The sequence below is a fragment of the Poecilia latipinna genome, unplaced genomic scaffold (assembly GCF_001443285.1).
Source record: "Poecilia latipinna isolate Pla-1442-1.1 unplaced genomic scaffold, P_latipinna-1.0 Scaffold24, whole genome shotgun sequence".
NCBI classification, from domain to species: domain Eukaryota; kingdom Metazoa; phylum Chordata; class Actinopteri; order Cyprinodontiformes; family Poeciliidae; genus Poecilia; species Poecilia latipinna.
The window spans coordinates 263592-286917 of record NW_015112640.1 but is presented as its reverse complement, the minus strand read 5'-3'; the positions used below and the strand labels follow the sequence as shown (position 1 = coordinate 286917).

At 40.1% G+C, this 23326-nt stretch overlaps 1 protein-coding gene across 1 annotated transcript in view; it reads left to right on the top strand.

The window, feature by feature from the left end:
• The window catches only part of kcnb1 (potassium voltage-gated channel, Shab-related subfamily, member 1), a 47868-nt gene continuing 24542 nt past the window's right edge, over window positions 1-23326 (top strand). Inside the window, exons 1-2 of the mRNA XM_015037099.1 lie at window positions 1-404; window positions 1096-1760. Coding sequence (XP_014892585.1) covers window positions 1206-1760 — 555 coding nt within the window. The 5' untranslated portion in view covers window positions 1-404; window positions 1096-1205. The remainder of the gene's footprint in view (window positions 405-1095; window positions 1761-23326) is intronic.

Below are 23326 nucleotides of genomic sequence, written 5' to 3'. Positions count from 1 at the left end.
CGCTGGCTGGAGGAGCCTGAGTGAAATCAGCCCCGGCAGCATCCCGTCCACAGTCACAGCCACTCAACGCTGCCAGGAAGCTGTTCAGAGGCGAGACTCAGACAGGATCCCCAGCTTCCACTCCGCAGTCTACTTGTTGATTCTCTCCAGAAGTGCGGCGGGAGGCAGACAGGACTTTAAGGCGCTGATTTTTTTTATTTTTATTTTTTATTTATTTATTTTTTGTTGTTATTATTTGTATTGGCAGTATGTTTTCCATCATGTCTGAGCGCGGCTGATGATGCATCTCTCGGCTCCAGGCAGAGCGAAGGAGAGTGTGGCAGGCTTAACAAGTTGTAGCGCACTTACAAACGAAACGATGCTGATTTCGCTTCACGAGGTGAATCGTCGCATAAAGAAGACGCGTAAGTATGATGCTTATTTATTGACTACGTTTTAAGATATTTCGTTATTAGTTTGTTTAAGATAGGGGGCGTTGGAGCTGATTTTTTTTTTTTTTTCTTATCGCGTTCATAAAAGTTTATTGTTCCCCTCGCAATGTTTACAAGAACCAAAGTAAGCTTGGACAAGCGTGGTGGAAAAAAAGTGTGATATCTACCCAAGGTCCATCTGGGGCTACTTAGGGGGATAACCCGGCGTGTTATGGGCTCTTAATCAAAGTTGATAATCGGTGTCAGTATTAGCTCGGCTTAATACGAGAACAGCTCAGCTCTGTATTCACATAACAGCTTCATGTTATGACGAGCTTAGAGCGGAACCGGACTCTTTTCCGCCCGGACTGACACCTTTCAGCACCTCGGACAGCAGCACCCAACCGGCGGGGGTGGCAGATTGGGGGGTGGTGGATGTTCAGCACTGGACAGCGACTGAGTCCAGTTTATCATTGGCCCGGCTGTCCACCTCCAGTGTCAGCAAGAAAATCGGCTGTGCCTCTTAAAGCTGATTAAAATATCTATTTGGTTCTCTGATGAGTGGATAAACCACCTGACATTGCTGCTGTAGGACACCGGCGGTGTCCGCTCAGCAGGCGTTGAAAATTTTAAAATTTCTTCCTCTTTTTTTTTTTTTTCTTTCTTTCTTTTTTTTTTTTTTAAGTACAAGAAACGAAGCGGGGTCCTGATGCGGTCATCTCCAGGATCATGTCTTCTTAATCTTCCGGACTGCGTCTTCCAGGCTCTCCAAGTGTCCAACTGAGCTGAGCGAAGATGATCAAAACCGGCTCCCGGTTGACCACCACGCTGCCTCCGGACACCATAGACATCATCCGGACCAAGACACACTCCCGCCGGGTGAGGCTCAACGTCGGGGGGCTTCTCCACGAAGTCCTCTGGAGGACCCTGGATAGGCTGCCCCGCACACGGCTTGGCAAGCTGCGGGACTGCAACACGCACGAGTCCATCATGGAGATATGTGACGACTACAGCCTGGACAACAACGAGTATTTTTTCGACCGGCACCCCGGCGCCTTCACCTCCATCCTGAACTTCTACCGCACCGGGAAGCTGCACATGATGGAGGAGATGTGCGCCCTCTCCTTCAGCCAGGAGCTGGACTTCTGGGGCATCGACGAGATCTACCTGGAGTCCTGCTGCCAGGCCCGGTATCACCAGAAGAAGGAGCAGATGAACGAGGAGCTGAAGAGGGAGGCCGAGAACATGAGGGAGCGGGAGGGAGAGGAGTTCACCACCACATGCTGCTCCGAGAAGAGGAAGAAGCTCTGGGACCTGTTGGAGAAGCCCAGCTCATCGTTTGCTGCTAAGGTAAACTAAGGCTTTTGTTGCTGTGCAAAAGTATCCAACGCCTCCTAATTTCTACGTTATTTATTTATTTATTTATTTATTTATTTATTTATTTATTTATTTATTTATTTATTTATTTATTTATTGATGAGCAACACAAGGGACAGACTCATAAAATTAAGGGAAAATGAGGCACAGTTTTGTAATTCAGTCAACTCCAACCCCTCTTACTCTGACTCTACTAAATTAAATAAAATGCAACTAACATACCTCCAGGATCTATCAGTGTAAAAGCAGCTGTTTTGGTAAATAGCACGAGTTAATCAAGTTGTCTATGAGTTCAAAGCACAATATTCCAAGTTTTGGACGTCTCACCGTCCAATTTTCAATCCATCATTTGGAAACATAAAGTTTGGCACGATGTCAGATTGTGGTGACGTCTGAGGAGTTGCAGGGATGTAATTCTCAGATTTGGAGGAACTATCAACAGGACAACTATTAGTCGCTCTACAAGTGTTACCAATACAGAAGAATGAAAGATAAAAAGTCATTTCCAAACATGTAGAAGAAGGTGATCTGATAGATAGATAGATAGATAGATAGATAGATAGATAGATAGATAGATAGATAGATAGATAGATAGATAGATAGATAGATAGATAGATAGATAGATAGAAATACAGCCTTCCCTCTCTTTCCCTTCCTCCTCTTATACGTCTCCTTGAACACAGCATGAGAAACACAGAGGAGTTGATCTTCACAGGCGTTTGTTCAATGCAATGACAGCTGAAGGGACAAAACTTTTTCTTTATAATTTTTTTTTCCCAGACAGGCATGGGAGTAAAGTAAAGAGTCAGTTGCACCAGTGGGATGAATGCCTTAGATCACGTTCATGTGTTAGAACGTCCCAGTTAAATCCTTCTGTGAATCTATGTTATCAGTTCTGAACTCCTCTGGGTTTTTATTTATGGGTGTCAGAGTAGAGGGGGTGACTACGAATGTCCCCCACATTTCCAAGGATTTTATTGGTCAAAATAAATAAATAAATAAATAAATAAAACAATGTCATACTTCTTTTTCCAGATACACAATTTTGCTCTTTCTCGTGTTGGTAAAACTCATAAAATCCCCCCCAAAATACAATATAGCTAAATTTATAAAGGCTCAAGAGACATGAACACTTTTTGCAAGACACAGAAGGACTGAATGAATGACTTCTCCATTTTTAGGTCTTGACTAAATGTTTTTAAATTTAGAGGACAAACAGCAGAAATATTTAACACCCAGGCCTCTCTTCTGGGCTTCTCTTTGAACTAAGCTGCTGCTTTAAATCTTTTCCTATCAGTAGACGTAATTTAGGGAGAAGAAAAAGAGCGAATATTAAAGCCGTCTGCAAATTAAAAGGCATACATAGTCTACTCACCGGCTGGTATCGAACAGCAGCACTCCAGAGGTTCATTTGTTTCTCTGTTAATCGATGACATAAAATTAACTGTATGCAGTCTTCAAAGAGCTGCTCCGTGCTGATGTCTTCCTGGAGCACTACTGATTTGTTGTTTTGTTCTTGGTGGGACACTTTTAATACAAAGTTGACATTATTCAAAATGCCTTTGTTATGACAACTTGACATTAACCAGGAAATCATTACTGTTTAAACTTTACCTTTAATAACATAAAATTACCTCATTTTTAAAGTGCAATCAGTAATACTTTTATAACAAATTTATATCAGTAATGATTTCTTGGTTAATGTCAAGTTGTCATAACAAAGACATTTTGGATAATGTCAACTTTGTATTAAAAGTGTCATAATTTACCGAATGACACTTTATGACAACAGTCATAAATATTCATGAAGGCTTATTCATGTTCATGACAGGTGTTTATGACAGTGTCATGTCAGTCTTATTCAACCCCCTTCAAATAAAGTGTTACCGGTTTTTGTTATTTGAAAAACATGACACCCGTCTTTGTTTCCCTTTATTGGTTTCAGTCGCACAATAACCACTCCGCTGCTGTTGGCGTGTAGATAACAGGAGATAATTAATGAGTATTTGTTTTCCGGGCCACAGCAAACAGAACAGGAAGGAGTCTTGTCACTTGCTGTTAGAGAACCTTCCTGTGCAAAATATGTATTTTTAGCCCTTCGCATCACACCCACCCACCCACTCCCTTTTCCTCACACTCAGCCCTCTTGGCTTCATTTGCCACCTCTGTCTCATTTCCAGCTCAGTATTCAATCATCCGACTCATTAAGAGGCTCATAACTCACAGTCCAGGAAGAAAAGAACGTCACGTTGCCGGATCAATGAGGGCTGCCATGTTAACAACACGTCTAAATGAAGAAAGCGGTTAAAGATCCAACCTGGTCGTTGTTCCCTGCGCGTGGATCGCTACCTGTTCATTAGCAGCACGTTTGTTTGGGGATTAATGACGCCTGAATTAAGGAGTCAAACAGACTCCATTGAGAAATCAGCAGTGTGTAACTTAATCCCAGCTGCTCTGCAAAGGCATCGCAGGTTTGATGGAGATCGTTAAAGGAAAAAATCTGCATCGTTAAAGTATATCTGGATCAAGTACTGATAAAACAGAAATGAAAAAAAAAAACAAGAAAAAGTGTAGAAATTCTGTCCAGATTTCATTCATTTTTAGATTTTCTCTGCATAGACCCCTTCCACCTCCCCGGGAGATGGGGTCAGTCTGAGAGACGCATTAAAAAGACCTCCTGTGTGGAAAAGGCAAGGCGCGTATTTTGAGCTGTGATGGTCAAATCGTTACTCGACGAAGTTTCAAACACCTCTTTGAACAGGAGTTGCTACATAATTAATGTTACTCGTCTATTTAAAGACTCTGATCCATCTCTGACCTTGTGTTGCAGAGACTGGCAATCATTTTTTCCTTCAACATTCGGCCACGTTGCTTGAAGTCATGCAGCATTATAGTAAACACTTCAGGGCCTGATCTTTGGCAGCAGAGGAGCAGGAATGTTAGCTTAACAAGCGGGCAGAAACTCAAACAGCCCACTACGACCGTGTCCGCATGGATAACGCCCCAATAAACGAGGTTCAGATCATCTCTCTGCTTTTATGCTAAGTTATCACTTTCACTAACTGGGATTAATTCTCATAATGAGCAACTCAAACGTCTAAAACATGATTCGATCTCATTCATTGAGATGCCAGGAAATGTGTCCTGAGGTTTCTCCAGCTGAATGGAGATTTGTGAAGCACAGTGCTCCCCCTCCCCAACCTGTTGCTGTGCACTCCTGAGCCAGTGGCTGAAAGAAGGCCCCTGTCCTTGTTTCCCTGGTTACAGGAAAATAAATTTGGCTGTTTGGGAACATTCCTGGTTGTGGAAAAACATTGATAATCATGGTGTGGAAGCTAAAGGGGCATTGTCACTCTTACGTTGTGTCATCTGCAAGATACCTGAACAGATAGCGTGATTAATTAACCAGCTAAAATCAGCTGGTTATTCTTATGCATAGCAACAACAACTATATGTACATGTTGCTAAGTGCTGCTAAATGTAGCACACATCTCCTAGATTGTTCTTTGACATGTTTTATTCTTTTAGAAGCAGTAGAAACATTTGTTCTTTTCTATTTTGAATAGATTTAATTGTTTTATTTATACCGATCTAAATGTTGAGTTAATACTACAATTTTATAAAAACTACAATATTTTCACTCAAAAGGATCAAACTTCGAACAATATACTGGATGGATAGCTTGCTAAATGCATTATAAGCATTTCTACGTCAGGCTGACAATGCATTTCTATAAGTATTTATATCTGGAATTGCCAGCACTGCAACACGATCTGCAACATTGTCCTTCTTATGGATCAGACTAGAAATTGTGAGAAAAAAACCCCAAAAACAATCCTATCTATTGAGCTGAATTGATGAGTTTTAAAATGAATATCAGCTCTAAAATTAAAAACAGTGCAATTATGGCGAAAACTTCCGCTTCATTTTACATTTATGCTGAATTTTTGGAAGAATTTATCCTCCTCTGCAAGCTAAATTTCAGCCTGATTAAATGCCTCTTGGTTTACCGCATTCATTAGTCTGCATTTTACCATCGGCTCATTTCTGCTCTTTAGCGTGGCTGTGCCATTAGGTTTAACTATATTATTGAACTGTGCTGGAAATATTCCATTATGTTTTTCCTCTTTGACAATACGCTGGAGTTATATAGTGATGGGAATCAAGAATGGCCTGAAGTGTATAAAAACAAACGAAGAGTAAAGGATTTTGATTGATTGTATTCTTTGGTCAATGTAAAAAAAAAAAATAATAATAAAATAAAAAAGTTTTTAGCAGTTTAGAGCATGAAAGTTGGTGTCTTCACCTGATGATCCAAAATGCTTTTTTAGTTTATTCATTCATCACAGAGCCTGTGAATTGAGGATTTTAAACCAGTTTTGTAAACTTTAATCATTTTTTACGAGCTTCAAAGAAGAGGCCTGCTCTTTTTTCCTCCAATATTTTATTCTATAGGGTGAGACGGTAAAAATGTCACATTAAGACAGAGTTTGCTCGTCACACTTTGTTGAAAAATTGTCTCCGTGAAATTGTTTCTTCCCAAACACAGATTGCATCTCATTCATATTTCAGTGGCGCTAAATTTTTGATTGTGTCACAATAACGCTAAATGAAACATCTACAACACCCTGATTTCCTTGTGAGGCTTTTAGGCTGCAGTCCAAGGCGCTCCGTCTTTCAAAGGAGCGGTGAAGGGCAAAGTCTGGGAGAGTCACACCAACTTAGTTCTTTCTACAAGAGGATAAATTACAGCCAGCCTGCTTATCAAAAGAGATAAAGTGCTAACGAGCAAAACTTTAGTAATTTTATGCTTTCACTTTTGCAAAAGCGTAAATCAGCGGTGAGATTTTTAATGAAACAAATCCTAAAAAACCCAGAGTTTTCTTTTGTAGTCGCTTTCTGCTGACTCCAAATTTAAACTCAGAAAACTTTGAAGCGAGCTAAAAAAAAAGTGAACCAAAAAATTTTACTCTGGAAAAAGTAAGACATTTCATCTCATTCGTGCTAGATTGTTTTAACCCTTTCATGCATAGTGGTCACTACAGTGGACAGCTACCTAAAAGCCATTTACTTGTGCTTCCTGTGGATTTTTATGTTATAAATGCACACAGACCACTGAAGTGGACACTAATGCATCATAAAACAAACTACTGGCCATCAGCTGCAAATGCAAGAAATTATTTTTGCTAAATTCAATATGGCCGACAGACAAAAAAAGCATGCCAACCGACCAGGTCCCTCCTTCAAGACGACTCTTGCAGGTAAAAAAAATAAATATTGTGACATCAGATAACACCTAAAGATCAATACTACTGATGTGTTTCTCAAATAACTTTGTATTTGGAGAAAATTACAATTGGTCACCTAAAAAAATTTAAATAAAATCCTGCCTTTCCTACTTTTTTATGCCTTAAAAAAATAAATAAAAAAAATTGGAAAGAAATCCTGACACAAAGGATCATAATTCATTCATGAAAGGGTTAAAAACACTCTTTATTGTATGTTTCATGTAATGTAAAGTCCATCCAAATGCTCGTAATACCAGCCTACATTGAATACTAGTCATGAATTTGGTTTTAAGCCCTGCTGTCAGTGAACAGAGCAGCTCTGCTGGCATGTACAAACTCTGCTTCTCTGGCCGAGGCTGTGTGAGCTAATTGCACAGAAACTCCTCGTCCCAGTGAGACACAGGCAGCCATGACCAGAGGGCACTTAGCTGCACTTCTTACCACACATCAAATATTTCCGATTGACTTCACTGTAAGCACTTTGCCTTGTTGTTAGCAGAGGATGACTGTGCGCCCAGGCCGTGGCTCAGAGCGGCGTTGGGATGCAACAGTCCAGTGGTTTCTCTTAAGTCTTTAGCGTTCGAGCTACTCGCCAGCGGAAATTAAGAAAACCTGTTTGGGGACATGTTGGATGCAGAGTTATCAGGCTTTCGGAGGGACTTTCTGAAGCTGTGCAGTCGGTGTGTTAGCGAGTGACATAAGGTGAAACTATGAGAGGCCAGAGCTCATCATTTCCTCCGTTTCTCTTCACCTTCCTCTCGCTCCCTCTGGTCGCTCTAACAATCTTGCTCGGAATTACGGAGGGCATATTACGTTGTTTTCGCGATTTGTTGCCGGGTAACGGCATCTCGTTCGCCGCGCTCAGGTAGCCATAAATTTAGGGCACGCAGTTTCCCAGCTGCCAGACTGATTACAGAGCCATATATCGCCATGTGGGCCAGCGTCGAGTCGCAAGGAGAGCCGGGCTCATTGACAGAGAGATTAAGGAGTCTGTTGTTTTTCCTCATCATCATCTCCTGCACGGTTCACATTTCTTCTGCTGGGTCGCCTCTTCCCAGAATTCACATACACGGGTATTATTGTGGGAAGTCTAAATAGATGTTGAATAATTCAGCTTTATTCATCTTAAGGCTCTGATGAATTCCTAGTAAGTTTGTTTTCCCCCAGCTTTCTCAGCTCTCTAATATAAAACTGCAGCAATTACACATTTCTAATGAAGCTTTCTAAACGTGTGGGGGGTGGAATTAGCATTATTGATTTAACACGGGGCTTCGATCAGCTTTCGGAAACCAAAGAACAGAAGCAGCATCCCATCAGAGCCGAGTGGCAGCTAATCTGAGGAGAAGATCTGTCCATCTGTGAGCAGCGGAGACGAAGATTAAACTGTTTGCGTTGAGCGTCTGCGTAACTTTCCAAGAACCTCGAGGTCTTAAAGTGTCTGGCAAGAGTGTGTATACTTTCAGTACTCTCCCCACATTATGTCGCGTTGCTTCACAGCCACAGTGTAGACTGAATGGAGAGCATTTGCAGAGATCAACTTTCAAATTTTGCCTCAGATTCTCAATTACATTTACATCGGGGCTAAAAGATGCATAAGCTCTGACGTCAATAATTTAATTGTGCTTAGGCTCTTTAAAAACTGGGAAAAGATGAAGCAGTACGAAAACTTTTGCAAGGTACTTCTGCTGCAGCTCCAGCTGCTATAACAGCTAAATTTTAGCTGAAACTTGTTGAGGAAATGTCAGACTAAGCTGAGAATAGATGTCATGATGGTCAGTAAGTGGAGCACAGCTTCCTACTCCTGTGGCGTATAAATCACTTTCTTTGTTGATGGAAGTGTTGCGTTACCAATGTGGACAATTTGCCCCCAAGCATCTGTGTCCAATCTGTAGGCCAGTTTCATGTTTGAATGATTACAGCTCTGCACAAACGACCCAACGCACAGCCTGGCTGTTATTTCATTTACCTACATGTGGCATTGGGTTTGGCTCATATATTCATAGCTCACATCAGACAGATGCCCATATGTTTCAAATACATGAACATGTAGAGCACTGTATGAAAGCAAAGGTTGCTTTATCTGGAGATATAATATTGGACACAGCAGAACTGCAGTTGCTCTGAATATAATAAGATTTTGCACACTCTCTTTCATCACTTTCATACTTAGTTTACACTAATTATTATTTTTTAGTATCCTAAATTATTGGACCATCCAACTATATGAATTCAAAAGAATATAAGTGATTTGCCATCTTCACTCGATCACATCGGCGACAGCAGCAACATCCTCGCCTCTTAGATGGAACAACTCCGGAGCATAATACAAGCTCTGTGCTAAAAACAGAAATCACTGAACATGGCAGGGCCTTAAGTAGCTAAAAAGATAAATGTTTCTCTGAAGAGACTTTAGAAAGGAGAGAGTGAATAAAATGTGTGTTCATCAGACGAGCAGAAAGCTGCTGTTTGTTGAGCGTGAGTGAAAAAGCATGTCTTTTTTTCTCAAAACTTTAAACGTTTAACAACTTAGCTCCAAATCCTTTTACAGTAATCGTTTATGTCGAACATGTCGTTGTGTCAGGGGGTGAAAACTCTAAATTGGAAATACTTTTTGCAGCAAAATCGTAGGTCTATTGAAAACCCTGCCATCAGTGTTGGTTAGGTTTCTTCTGTAAAAGATTGGAGCGTAGAGCGGGGTGATCTCTGACCTCTTTCTTCTTTGTTTGCTTCTCTTCAGTTTACTTCGCAGGTTTTCTGTAGGATTTGGCTGTAGGGACAGAGACGGCCGTGAAAGAAAGATCATTTTAGGTTTGGCAAATATGTTGAATTGATTTATTTAGTGTTTTAGATCATCAACCTGCTGAAAGACCCGACGACAACACAACGTTTGGCTAGGAGGTAGAGGAAACCGGATTCTTATTTAAAATGACTCTTGTCACTTTCAATGAATTTGGATGAGTCAGAAACCCTCAGCATCATAGGTCCTCCACCATACTTTATTACCAGGCATGAGGGGTTTTCACATATTCATCCTTTGTTTCGAATCAATCCCACCTGAAGTGTTTGTTGCTCTAAAACTTACCTGACCACATCACATACCTCCAGATAAAGCTTAAGTTGTTTATCTCCAGATATTTCATAAATAATAAATGTTTCTTCTCTACTGTCACGACTCAGTCATCATTTGACATGTAAATGGAATCAGATGGACGCTGACGAGCCTTAAATCTTTGCTAAGTTTAAACTTTTTGTCCAGCCTTTTCTTGCAACAACTCCACTTGTTTTGCTAACAACTGCTCTGACTCTAAACATGGTCAACTCTCCTTGCAGCCACTTCCTCATTCATGATGATCAACCAACGTCTGTGTTCCTTGAGAGGCAAATTCTCCTGTCTTTCCCATTTTGAACAGCGAAATGGGCCTCCGTGCCACGCCGTCTTTACATTTCACTCTCTAGATTTCAGCTTATACTTTGTAAACAGTGAATCTTGTAATCATGAAGAGATTTAGGCTTAATGCTGTAACTGGTGCAACATCGGCTACGAGACCGAAAGCAATAATAATTATAATCCGTTGCTTTATCCTACAGAGAGACGTGATGAGATTTACCAGCTCATATTTAATGTAAGGCGGGCTGAACTTTGAATTAATTTTAGTCACAGACACAGATTCAAATTAACACCTACGCACATTTTACACTAACTAATCAAACATGTGCTTTATGAGTTTGGACTGCAAGAGGGAGAAGGAAAGTGCGAGCAGTGAACCGCAAATGGAAAGTTCTAGATGAACGTCATACTGTGTGGTCAAATCACAGAATACTTTACATAAAGCACAGAGTCTTGCAAGATTATTTTTGTTTTACTTTCCCGGTACACTCACCTGCTTACAGTATGAAATAAGAGTAGTTCATAACAGAGTTATAAAGACAGGATGTCTCTGTCTGTTCCAGATTGGCTCATATAGCTTCTTGGGGAAAAAAAAGAAGTAGGTGACTGATGCCTTCTGAGACTTTTCGCTGCCAGTTTCCGCAGAGAGAGGTGATCTAGCACGCTACATTAGCTTATCACACAAGCCAGCTGAGGCGACGTGCTGAGTGCACATCCCCACCACACAGTATCTCCTTTTTGACAGACCTATAAAATCCATGCCTCGCTCTTCAGCAACGTTTCTTATCTGTCCCTCTCCGTCGCTCACCGACGCAGCGAGGAATGCGGCGCTCCTGGCTGACACTGACATTAAGAAGGTGAGAGGTCAATAGTAAGAGGACAGAGACACAACTACTTTGCTGCATTGCTTCATTCATTATTCAGACGGGCTTGTCAGCGAAAGAACATCCACTCAAGAAGACGCAGAGCGGCTCGGGGCTTTGTGGTCACCACCAGAGGAAAGCAGAACTTTCCGGAGAGGTCGACATCAGAAACTTAAAGCTGTCGCTCGCTTCCTCTTGAGCCTCTTCTCAGAGTGCGACGCTTTTCGCCGCTCACCAAGCAGGTGGTGATTGAAAAGGTCGGCTCCCCAGCTGCATGGCTGAATAATGTATTGGAATGTTGTTGACAGGGAGTATACTTGCTGGATGCAGTCCATCTCCAAGCCCTCACAGTCGTGTCTACATGACACAAGTGCTGCCAGGGCTGTACTCTCCTTGTCAAGCCCTGGCAGCACCAGAATGGAGGAAAAAGTCCCCTCCCACCAAAAGAACGAAACTCCCTCAAGGAAAAAAAAAAAAAAAAAACACAACACAATGACACCATGCGCAAGAAAGCTCGGATATTTAGTTCTAAAGTTTAATTACTTTGAAATGGGACTTTATTTTTTCAATAGCTTGTTGTCATGAGGTGGTGAGGAGAGAACGCTGAGACCCAGGTTATGGTGAAAAGATGATTTAATGAAGTGGCTCAACACGGTCCAGTCAGGCAGCACGGCAGGAACAATTAGCTCACAGCTAACAACCGGTAGCAACTGACAATGTGAATCTTGAGCTTAGCAAACCAGGACTGTACAGTTCTACTGGAAAGCAATAGACATAATAGACAACGACAAACTTAGACACGACGAGGATCCGACGAGGAACACAGACAACAGGTGGGTTTAAATACACACAGGGTAATTAAGGAAACGAGACACACCTGGGGATCAATCAACGGGGAGGACAGGACAGAGACTCACAGGGAAACAGGAAAACATAGAAAAACTCAAAAATAAACACACAATAACACGGATCTTGACACTTGTTGGATTTTTATTTTTTTTTTATGCTTAGTAGGCTTTACCTTTTCCTCTCAGTGTCGTGGTTGCTTTCTAGTTGAACCAGGTAGTTTGAGTTTCCAAGAATCAAATAAGAAAAATCAACTAAAATTCAAGGATTTCTGTACAGGTAAAAGGTGCTCATATATTTGCAGCAGTAAAATATGTGAAAAAGTTCATTCTGATTTTTATTCGGTGTAGGACGGCTGCATGGTGGTGCAGTTGCTAGTAAGAAGGTGTCGGGTTTGAATCCCAGCCTGGGCTTTTCTGATTTTCTCGCCGTGCATCCAGGAGGATAAGCAGGTACAGACAACGGATGGATGTAAGATCATTATTGACCATCGAACCTGCAGCAGATAAGCTGGAACTTTGTTCATTTAGTCATTCCCGAAGAATCAGCCTTTTTTATTCCGTGTCACTGCAGGAAAAAAAGTGATGTGATGATAATATAACTGAGGAAGTTCAGAGCCGTGACTCTTTGTTCCGCTTCTCTGATTTTCCTTAACATTATCCTTCCGTCTCCTCTCGAGTCATTGCTTCTCATGCGTGCGATCCTCTTTTTTATTTGATGTGGTTGAGAGGGAAATTGTGTCTGGAGGTGGTTGAGTCTAAATTTTCTTCCCGATCTCTAAACAGAAAGCTGTTTTCCAGCACCAGTCCACAGTTTGTTCACGAGGAGAATTAAGAATAAACAGAAAAACACAGCAGTTGCCATGCTACTGTAATGGTTCGCTAATGAGCAGAGAGCAGAAATGGCTGCCTCCACGCCTCATCGTATGGAAGAAGGGGCAGGTCATATGATATCCAGATGAAGATGAGGTTCAGCAAGCACATTCAAATGAGTTTCTTCCCTCTCCATTAGCTTATCACCATGCACTTCACTCGTTACAGGATGTGCCTTGTTAAAAAGAACGACGTCTAACGTGCTCATGTCAGACTCGTATGGATATTTGTGCAGTGGGGCACACCACTTACATTTAACCCTTTACTTTCAAGCACTCTCTGCTGTCCTGCCCACCTTATCTGGTGAATCTTTATTTTGTGATTTAGTCAAAATTACGTCTGAGTTTAGAGCTTTTTTGAAAATAACGAGACAACAACCATCCAAACAGCTGTTGTGTAATTTTACTCATCATTTTACTGATCCATCTTCATTCAGGAAACGGTTGAACTTGAATTTCTGGAGGGGGAACAAAGGAGATATTAGATGCAAGAAATCACAAAAAAAATAAAAACATGACTAAATGTGATGTTTGACAGTGGATATACAGCTCAGGAAAAAAATTGAGACCACTCAAAATGATCAGTTTCTCTGATTGTACTTTTTATATGTAAATGTTTGAGTAAAAGCAACATTGTTATTTTATTCTATGAACTATTGGCAACATGTCTCTGAAGTTCCAAGCAAAAATATAGTATTTATTTGCAGAAAATGGGAAATAGTCAAAATAACAAAAAGATGCAGTAATTTCAGACCTCAAATAATGCAAAGAAAACAAGTTCATATTCATTTAGAAACAATACTAATGTTTTAACTCAGGAAGAGTTCAGAAATCAACATTTGGTGGAAAAACCAGGAGGTTTTCAATGGGGTTCAGTGCAGTGGGCTCTTTAATTTTCTTTTTTTTATTTACAAGAACTGTTTGCAGAGATTAAAACAGCAGCACATTTCTTTGAATTAAAATGTGGTTATTTGTTGAACAGTAATTACTTGAATCCCGTGCAGAACCCAACACCTTACAGATCGAAACAAAAGGTTCAATTAGCAAAAGCACACCTCTTGGTTTCTCGGTGCAGGCCGTCACCTCTGCCTCGCTCAACTGGCAAAATTAAGGAAAGTGTTGGGTTACAGAGCCGGTGTAGATCTTATCACCTTACATCATTTTAGACAGGTGCCAGTGACACACTTAGGCACAAAAAGCACAGTAAACAGAGCTTCATTTTCATTATGCTATCACATTAATTGCTTTGCAGAGTCACTCAGTAGATTCTTGTCTCCAGCAAACAGAAGGAGAACGAAGCACAAACATTCATTTTCCAACTCATTCTCTGAGGATTCGCTAATGCATCAGCCTCAAAGCTTCAGAACAGTCTGAGTGATCAGTCTGAAATGAATGATCATGCATTTGAGATCCTCTCGAGTGTGTGAGCTCGTCACACCGCACAGTGTGTTTTCAGTGATCTTAAAGCAAAGTCTGAGTCTGTGAGATTTGTGGGGATAATTCGGCTCTTTAGTCTGGTTGAATGGAGTGGGAGCGAGGTGAGAGGTTCTCCCAGCGGTCCCACCTCTAATGATGACTTCAGTGTAGCCTTAGCCGATTTACTCACCTCACTGCTTACCTAGGTGGACTTCAAAGTAGCAGCTGCCGCATGAAGAAAAAGACAAAAACAGTCAGGAGGAGGTCAATTCGATCCCTGGATTGATGCATCTTCCCACCGTCTCCAGTTTGTTTGGGTAAAGAATACTTCATTTAAACTCTGCCGGTCGATAGACACGGACGGTCTTTGTGTGAGGAGCAGGAGAAGCTCTGGATGTTTGCACAGACATCAGTGGCAGGGCTGTTTCAGCAGAGAAGGCCTGCTATTTGCATACTGACATTTAGCTGGACAATGCAGAGGAGAAGCAGCTGTTAATACTATCTGGGGTGTTGCTCAAGCTAATGAGGTACAGCATGCATGGAGTGATGAAACCACCTCAGTGTGACATCCAGCACAACCCCAGCGTATTCCCCCCTTTTGCACAGTAATGGCGCTCCACTCCCAAGTGACTTCCATAAATAAATACGCTGTGATAAATGTGCACACACACGCATGCACCTAATCTGCTCGTCTCGTCTATCTCTTTCTTTTTCCAGCATGTCATCTTTCCACACACAGATAAATGCTTAAATAGACACACCGATGCTGTCATTCGGGTGATTGCTCGTGACAGATTAGAACCTTTTCAGTGGACTATATCAACCTGTAAGGCAGTCATCTAATTTCTTATTAGCAGACTGTCGGGTTCGTGTGTGTGTGTGTGTGTGTGTGTGTGTGTGTGTGTGTGTGTTTTGTTTCTAAATCAGTACAAGGTGCAGCCGAGGTTCTCTGTCAGGCGGAGGGAGAGACATAGATGGAGTGGGAGAGGGCGAAAGAGAAAGACGGATCCGGTGTTAGATAGACTGCCACTCAAATGATTGGTGTGATAGCGCTGGGTGTGTAGAGGATGGAAAGTGGTCAGGAGGTGGAAACACTCAGCACTCTGTTCGCCACAATGGAGACGGATGCTCAGTTAGAAACGCACTGCACCTGTTCGGTGAATGCAACCAAAGAAAGACACAAGAAATGTCTTGTTTTTTTTATTATTAGTTTGAATTTTTCAACACACAAAAAATAGTTTTAACAGTTAACAGGTAAAGAGAATGAATGCCGTCCTTAAATTCCTCACTCACTCCGGGTTTATTTTGTTTCCTATCATTCCCCAAAATTTGGGTCTGGGTGTGAGATTTTCTGAGGACGAGGGACATGAATCAGTGGGATGAGCTTATATTTTATTTTCAAAGAGCAACAACCAAGCAGGAAGCTATAAACAATTCATAAAGAGTCCAGGTTGATGTTGGTTTGAGTGTATTTTGTGGCTGGGTGTTCAAACTCCACTGGTGCTCGATATTAATGGCAAACACTTGAGTTTTCACAAGAAAATGAGAAAGTGCATTATCTTAGTTTTATTCCAGTGATGTCTAGCCCATTGATACTCTGTCTCTTTAAATATACAGGTGATTATTTGTGGCATAATGGCTGCTGTAATTAGTGTCTTAGTTTAGTTTCATCTGCATGTTGATGGCTCTTAAGCATCTGTTGCCTTGAAGCATTTATTTTAAACAAAAAAAAAAAAAAATCTCGCTGCAGTACTAAAAACCTGGAATTGAGATGATGCTATGAACCTACGGAGGCACCCACTGATCTGTAAGGTAAGAATTAAATAAGAGCAATAAAAAAACTGTAAAAAAATAACTAGCCAAATTCTATTAGGTTAATGTTAAATTTAGGCTTCAGCAAGGTTAAGTGTTAGCAAAACACTTGATAGGTGAGAAAGAAATGTTTTTCTGGGTCAGCATAAGTTGTTTTTTTTTTTGTTGTTGTTGTTCTATTTAAAACGCAACAGAAAGATAAAGTTTCTTGTCTGGAAGTGTGTTTGCTGCCATTCAAGTGCGTATTTTGTCCTGCAGCTCTTAAGGTTCAGCTGTCATTCAGGGAGGCAAACAGGAAGACGTGCTGCAGCAACAGCGGCAGCGGCACTGTCTGTCACACTGCAGTGATGAGAGAGAAAAAGTGCATTTAAAATATGCACAATTCACATAATTATTTCATACTTTGATGACTGAATAAAAAAGTGTTCATCTGCTGTAATTACATTTCAAGAGTAGCACTAAAGCCAAGCAGTATGACTCTCAGAGGTGCAACATGACTGTTTATCAATGTGACATCAGAGCAAAAAAAAAAAAAAAGTCTTTAACTTTTTTTCCTGAAGCTCCAAAGAGTCCTTGTGCGTCTTCAGCTCAATGACGAGTGACATGCAGGCGTGTCACATGGAAAGCATCCACTAGAGATCCCTTCAGCCGCCTGAGTTTAAATGCTCCAAATGTAATTGAAACAAGGAACCAATGAACCTGAGAATAGGTGCAAGAGTAGCAGTAGGTTTCAGCCACTATCTCTGTAATATCAAGTCCCAGGAGTCCGTGTTTTATTCAGCCTGCTGCCAGAGTATGAGTTTGCTTGCTGCTCTAATTTTTCTTGCTCTTTCGTGTTTCTACCAGACACTAGTCAGAGGGACGCCACCTTTCCTCGATCTGCTGTGAAATGTGGGTCACAGAGACATTCGGGCTGCACATCGGTCTGAAGTGGGCTGATAAGATCCCCACTATGCAATATATACTGCTCAAAAAAATAAAGGGAACATTTCACTTTAATTTTGTGTGTGGCTCCAAATCCAGGCCTCCATTGGTTAATAAATTTGATTTCCATTGATGATTTTTGTGTGATTTTGTTGTCAGCACATTCAGTTTTGTACTGAACAAATATTCAATGAGAATATTTCATTCATTCAGATCTAGGATGTGTTATTTGAGTGTTCCCTTTATTTTTTTGAGCAGTGTATTTTTATGAACAGATGCAATATCGATAGCGCAACAGTAGGTGTTGATAATATTACCATTAATGGCAATAAAACACACACAAAAAGGGCAAAGATTGAGAGCATGCCTGCTATTTCTGTTCTAAACAATTATAGTTTATTTTCATTTTAGTTTGCCATTTCCTCTAAAACTTTCATCCCTTTTGGCACTTGACTGAAGTTTAACATTCGTCAAACGTTTTGTCAAAAAAAAACAGCTTTACAAAGGGCCCGTTTTTAACATTTTATTTATTTTATGAAGAGTGTTAAGAAAATTCTTTGATTTGACTCTTTTTTTATTGAAACTGAAAATACAAATAGCAAAAACAACAAAAACTGATCTTGCTGTTTCTTCTGATTCAAAGTCTACATATCACAATGAGTAAGTCGTTCAGTGGCAGCAGCTAGTGCTGATAGGTTTTAGGCTCTGTGAACTGATGTCTGTGAATTAAATTTAATGCATGAATGGCTCGACTCCATTGTTGTTTTATTAAGACAGTTGGTGTTTCAGTGGCTCAGACTGGAAGTGATTGGGAAGTCTTATGATCCCATTACGCTGAAACTAGCATAGGATCATAAAAATCTATTAAACTGCCAATACAATATTGGTTAATTTACAAAAGTCCACCTACAAAACACCTATGGTTAATTAGTTAGTTATAACTGCTTCACAGCAAGAAGGCTGATTACAGAATTGGGTTTTCTCCTGTTCACGGTCTTAGATCTTGAATATTGTGATGTGTTCACCTGTGGAAATGATCAATGCTGCAATAATATCCACAGTCCTTTACCTGCTCCATATGCTATCACACTGAGTAACACAAAGTATAATTGAAAGGTGGAAGAAAATGAGACTTTTTCCTTTTTAATATTATATACTTTACAAATAAAAATCTTTAAAGTGTTGCATACATTTGTTTGTCACGCGCATTTTGATATTCTGGTGAAATGCATTGCCTCAATTAATTACTCTACCAGTGTGTAAATTTATGTCAGCGTTTTAAATAGAGCTGTTTAGTGAAGGCCTCAGATCTATATTAGAAAATATCAGAAACAGTGAGATTGAACTCTCTTCACATTGTTCTCAACACATTTTCCCTATGTTAAAACATGGTGGTGGCAGTCCAGTGCTGTGGGAATGCTCTTCCTTAACAAGGACAGGGAAAGTGTCACAGGTGATTGGGAAGTGGGGGAAGCAAACTAAACAAAGTCCTGTTCACCGTAAACATTACATTGATAGAGCAACAACAGAGCCGATAGACGCGTTAGAACGGCCCAGTCAAAGCCCAGACCTGAATCCAACAGAGCAACTAAGGCAAAACTTGAAAAAAATATATTCACTGGACTGGTCATAAATGAGATATCTGTGGATATGAACAAACTCTCAACAATGTATAAAATTCCTCTGCTTTTATTTTCATTTATTTGGGATTCAAGCTTCATTCTATCAGGTGATGCTTCAAATTTGGACATGTTGGCATTTTATTTCCCTTTTGCCCTTTTTATTATTAACACAATAATAATAAACAGCAGATAATTAAAGTCTGCTTGATGCTTCATAACTGGGAGCTGTGCAGCAGTGCGGCTCAGCGGCTCTGCTATGTCACATAAAATCCCGATTAAATACGTCAAAGTTTGTTCTTGTAACATAAAGTAGTTCAATGGGGGAAATACTTTTACAAGGGAGTTTACATGCTAATGTGCAATCATAAAGACCCGAGGCATTGTAAGTAACAAATAGGCTGGTGCTCCGAGACGTTTATTTATTTCCAACACTTTGATTGAGCCACATTGTTTTTAGTCCCAGTCGTCCACAGCTAGTCTTTACTGCAGCCAGGAATATTTAAAACTTGCCTGAGGTTTCATGGCTGACAACTGTTCCCCAGTGAGTTAACACCGAAACAGGCACTTCGTAACAGCAATTAATTCTGTTTCAATATAATGAAAGACCCACAATTTACTCTGAGATTTAAGTGGAGGCTCACACTCTGTATAGCCTTTAAAATGACACTGGTGCTGTTCTGGGAAAACTTTGTAGCGAACGTTGCAGAACCATTGCAAACTGGACTTTGTGTGCTTAAAGCCATGCATTGATATACAAAGTGAATGTGGACAGAGCCTGAGAACCAGGTGAGTGCAGCAGCTGGGCAGAAAGAGTTTGAGGTTATTCAAAGTGTGGACTGAGGGTTAATCAGTGCCAAGAGTTCTGGGAGGTTCTGATTGCCCTGAATTATTTTGTTTTGCTCAGACCATTAGAACATGTGTCAGCCCATCTCCATCCACTCTATTTTTAAATGCTCGTTTTGCTCAGCACATTGCACACTGGATATGGAAATGAAGATGATCTGGTTTGTTACATGGATGCCTTTTGTGCGCTGCCAAAAAAACAATAAGCTACTTTGTGTTATAAGTCAGGCCAGAACAGACGCCGTTCTGTTTTGTTTTTCTATAAACCAAGGAGGTGATGAAAACAGCACATCTAAATCTTTTTTTTTTTTTTTTTACAATGGCGTTATGCAACTCTGTTCCTCATGAGGTCAGTTCTGTGGGTTTTAAGCCAAGCACTTCTTTGATAAAAAAAAAAAGAGGACTGCTTATTAGAGACTGTTAATCAAGCTTCTCCCTAGTTTAAAATAAGTATTAGTCAGAAATCCCCAGCGTTTTCCCATGGCAACCCTGCTTCATTGAATAATGCCAACAACTCTGCTGCCAAATCTGTGAGGATTTGCTTTCTAATCTCAGTGGGATATTTTACTTTCTATGTGTAATACCTAAAAGTGATTGAGGAGATATTTGGAAATCCTACTGTGGTACAAAAGGAAGCAGCAGACCCTTCCAAAGAAGAGTGTGATTTATGGATATTAATGATTATATTTAAAATGATAAAATTGACATGAAGGACTTTTTAAAAGTTTGCAAGATAAAAGCGGATGATTTGATTTTAAAATGCATGAGTTAAAACATTTAGCAGCTGAGGTCTGGGAACAGAGATGACAAAAACAAAATAATGTGCCAAATGGCTGCAAGCTATAAAACACACCTAGCTGTCAGCTAATTAGAGAACTATCAGTTTTCCTACTTCTTGTAAAAATAATAACTATTACTCTCAAAAAAAAATTCTCAAGAAATTCTTAAATTGTTTTTATTTGTAATTTGAAATTGAACTAAAAGATTAATTTTGACAAAAGGCTTTCATGAAGAATTAAACCCTTTAAATCCCCCAAAGCTCACATTCTATTGAAAGTCATCAAAGAACATTTTCTGAAAGCTTTATGACAGTATTAATTTACTTACTTTAGTTTTAGAAATTATGCATGTTTTTCTGTTTTGGGTCCCAGCTTTTCCTTGTGTTTATGTAAGTGGGCAGACATAAAGGTCGGGATTTTAATCCTGTGTAGTTTTCCTAGATGTTTACTGACACATGTTGGATGGCATCATTTATACTGACATACAGTTCTATTACAAATTGGTTTTTTTGTTGTTGTTTTTTTAGTAACAAATCAGTCTTTCAGAGATAAGCCCTTCTTACTCTTTCACAACACCGTTGTTACAAAGGGTACCACAACTGCAGTGGGTACACGGCTTCATTCAGACGTTTAAAGCAGAGGGAAGAATGGGCTCGCACCCTGCGGCTTTCCTTTAGTACATTACAGTAGCTTGTAGGCACCAGCTGCAGCAGCAGGAGAAAAAGCAGATTAGTAGTGGGAAGGATAACAGCTGCAAATTAAAACTGCTCCCTGATTGATTTCTTTCATAAAGTGAAGCACTGTAGCTGCCCATTGGACAAGCAATAAAGTGCTGCTTACTCAGTCTGCAGTGAGGCTTGATCAGAGGCACATCGGTCGCTAAGGCAGGAAAATTGAGGCGATAAATGATGAGATTAATGAGAATCAGTTTAAATAGGTGGCAATGGCCGTTACTTCCTCCTCAGAAGCACAGGCTTGACCACAGCAGGGGTCAGGAAAGGCAGAAGTTGCCTTTCTCCACGAGTTGTAATGCAGGGTCGGCGTGTCCATGTATGGCAGTGATTGGCTGAGCCAGCATGCTTGACTGTCGGCCAGTTTACAGCAGGCTGGATGGATATAGGCAGCGTGTGGAGCGTCATCCACCAGTCTGACATCTGTTTAGGCTTTTAGTCGGTGCGAGTTGCTCCACGCTTCAGGCTTTTGTCTGGGAAACTAAAGTCAACACTTGTATTTATGAGATATTATTTTTTTGTTTTGTTTTGTTTTGTTTTTTTTATTTTGACTATCTGTCATGGTTAAACAACAGCTACTCTTATCCTACAGGCTCGCGGTTTCTCTTACTGACGAACATCCCGGCTTTAACTAACGTCCCCGACGCCGCAACTCTCATAGACACATCCTTCTATTATTAAGGGTTTTGTTCCTATTGCAAATCATTTTCTCTGTCATTTCCACTCTACGCAGCTGGGGTAGTTGGACGAGGACGGCAGCAGAATGGAAATCAGCGTTGGTCTGGAGCCAGCGCGAGTGTTTCTCATTGTAATGTTAGTGCTACCAAAGACAGCTCTGAGTGAAAGCAGCGAGCCGACGTTTCGTCACTAACAGTCACAAACAAAACGATTATTGCTTTATGTTCTGTGATTTATTCTAACATACAGACTATGATCATAATCAAAAGCATAATAAGTTGTCTGTGCTTTAATGAACGCGCACGCAACTTATTTATTTGTTAAGAGCAAAATACTTTGTGAAAACTTGAGGGGTTTTTTTATCTATTTGGGGTTTTTTGTGTTATTTTTTCAGTGATAAATTATTCTTGTCAGTTATGCAATAACAGTGAAGCCCTACTGTAATTGAAGCTTGCATCTAGCTTAAATAAACTTTAACCATTTTCTTTCCTCAAATGTTACCATATAAATAACATATAAAGCCTCTAAATCACAGAGATGCTCTGACAGAAATGGTTTTGGATTTCATTTTCACAGAGGAAAGTTTTGTGTGAAGAGATTATGATACACATCAAGAAATTTGGGTTTTGTATAATTTTTTTAATTATACTGGAAGCAAAGTATTTTTATTTTTATTTTTTTTGTAATTGTTGGAGGCATTCAGATATGGAGTGTTAATGCAGTATAGTAGCAGAAAGTGAAAATTAAAAGCTACACCATAAACGATGCTCGACCCAGTAAATGATTTACAGTATCCATTGTTCTGTAAAGTCAAAGGTGTGTCAACATTCCATCTTTTAAAGTGATTTTTTATAATCTGCCTATAATCCCCAGAAAGAAAATGTTGTTGTGGTTAAAATAAACATCGAGATTAGAACTTTGCATCACTAGTTTTGTCCATATTTAATCAAAAGTACCTGTACACAGTGACATAGAACAGCTAAGTACTTTGGTAATCAGTAGAGGCTGGGCAAAAAAAAATCACCTTTCTGCTATTTGAATCCTTTACATTTTTTTGTAGATTAGAGAAACTTTAAAATTAGGGATTAGCGTAGAGGACGCATTGAGGCTGCATTGGGTTTTTTGGTACTGAATAATTACTAAGTAAAGGAAAGCGTGAAACAAATTTCAAATGTAACCACATCTCATGTTCTAGATCAGAAGTCATGCTACAAAGTCAAACATTTTACCTGCACAGTGACATGGTTAACCATTTTTTCTGACTAATTAAACCAGCTATTTCAGCAACGTCTTATGTAGAAATTTTGGACTCTCACTCCCTGCATTGGACACTGATAAGCCGATGTTTCTCTGTAATCAAATCTGTGGGATGTAGGTGGGACTGGATGTGGTGTTCAGAGATGTCTCAGCAGGCAGCCTGTCAAAATCACAGCTGACTAATATTGCTTACACAGATTTCTTCCATAAATCATAAGAGC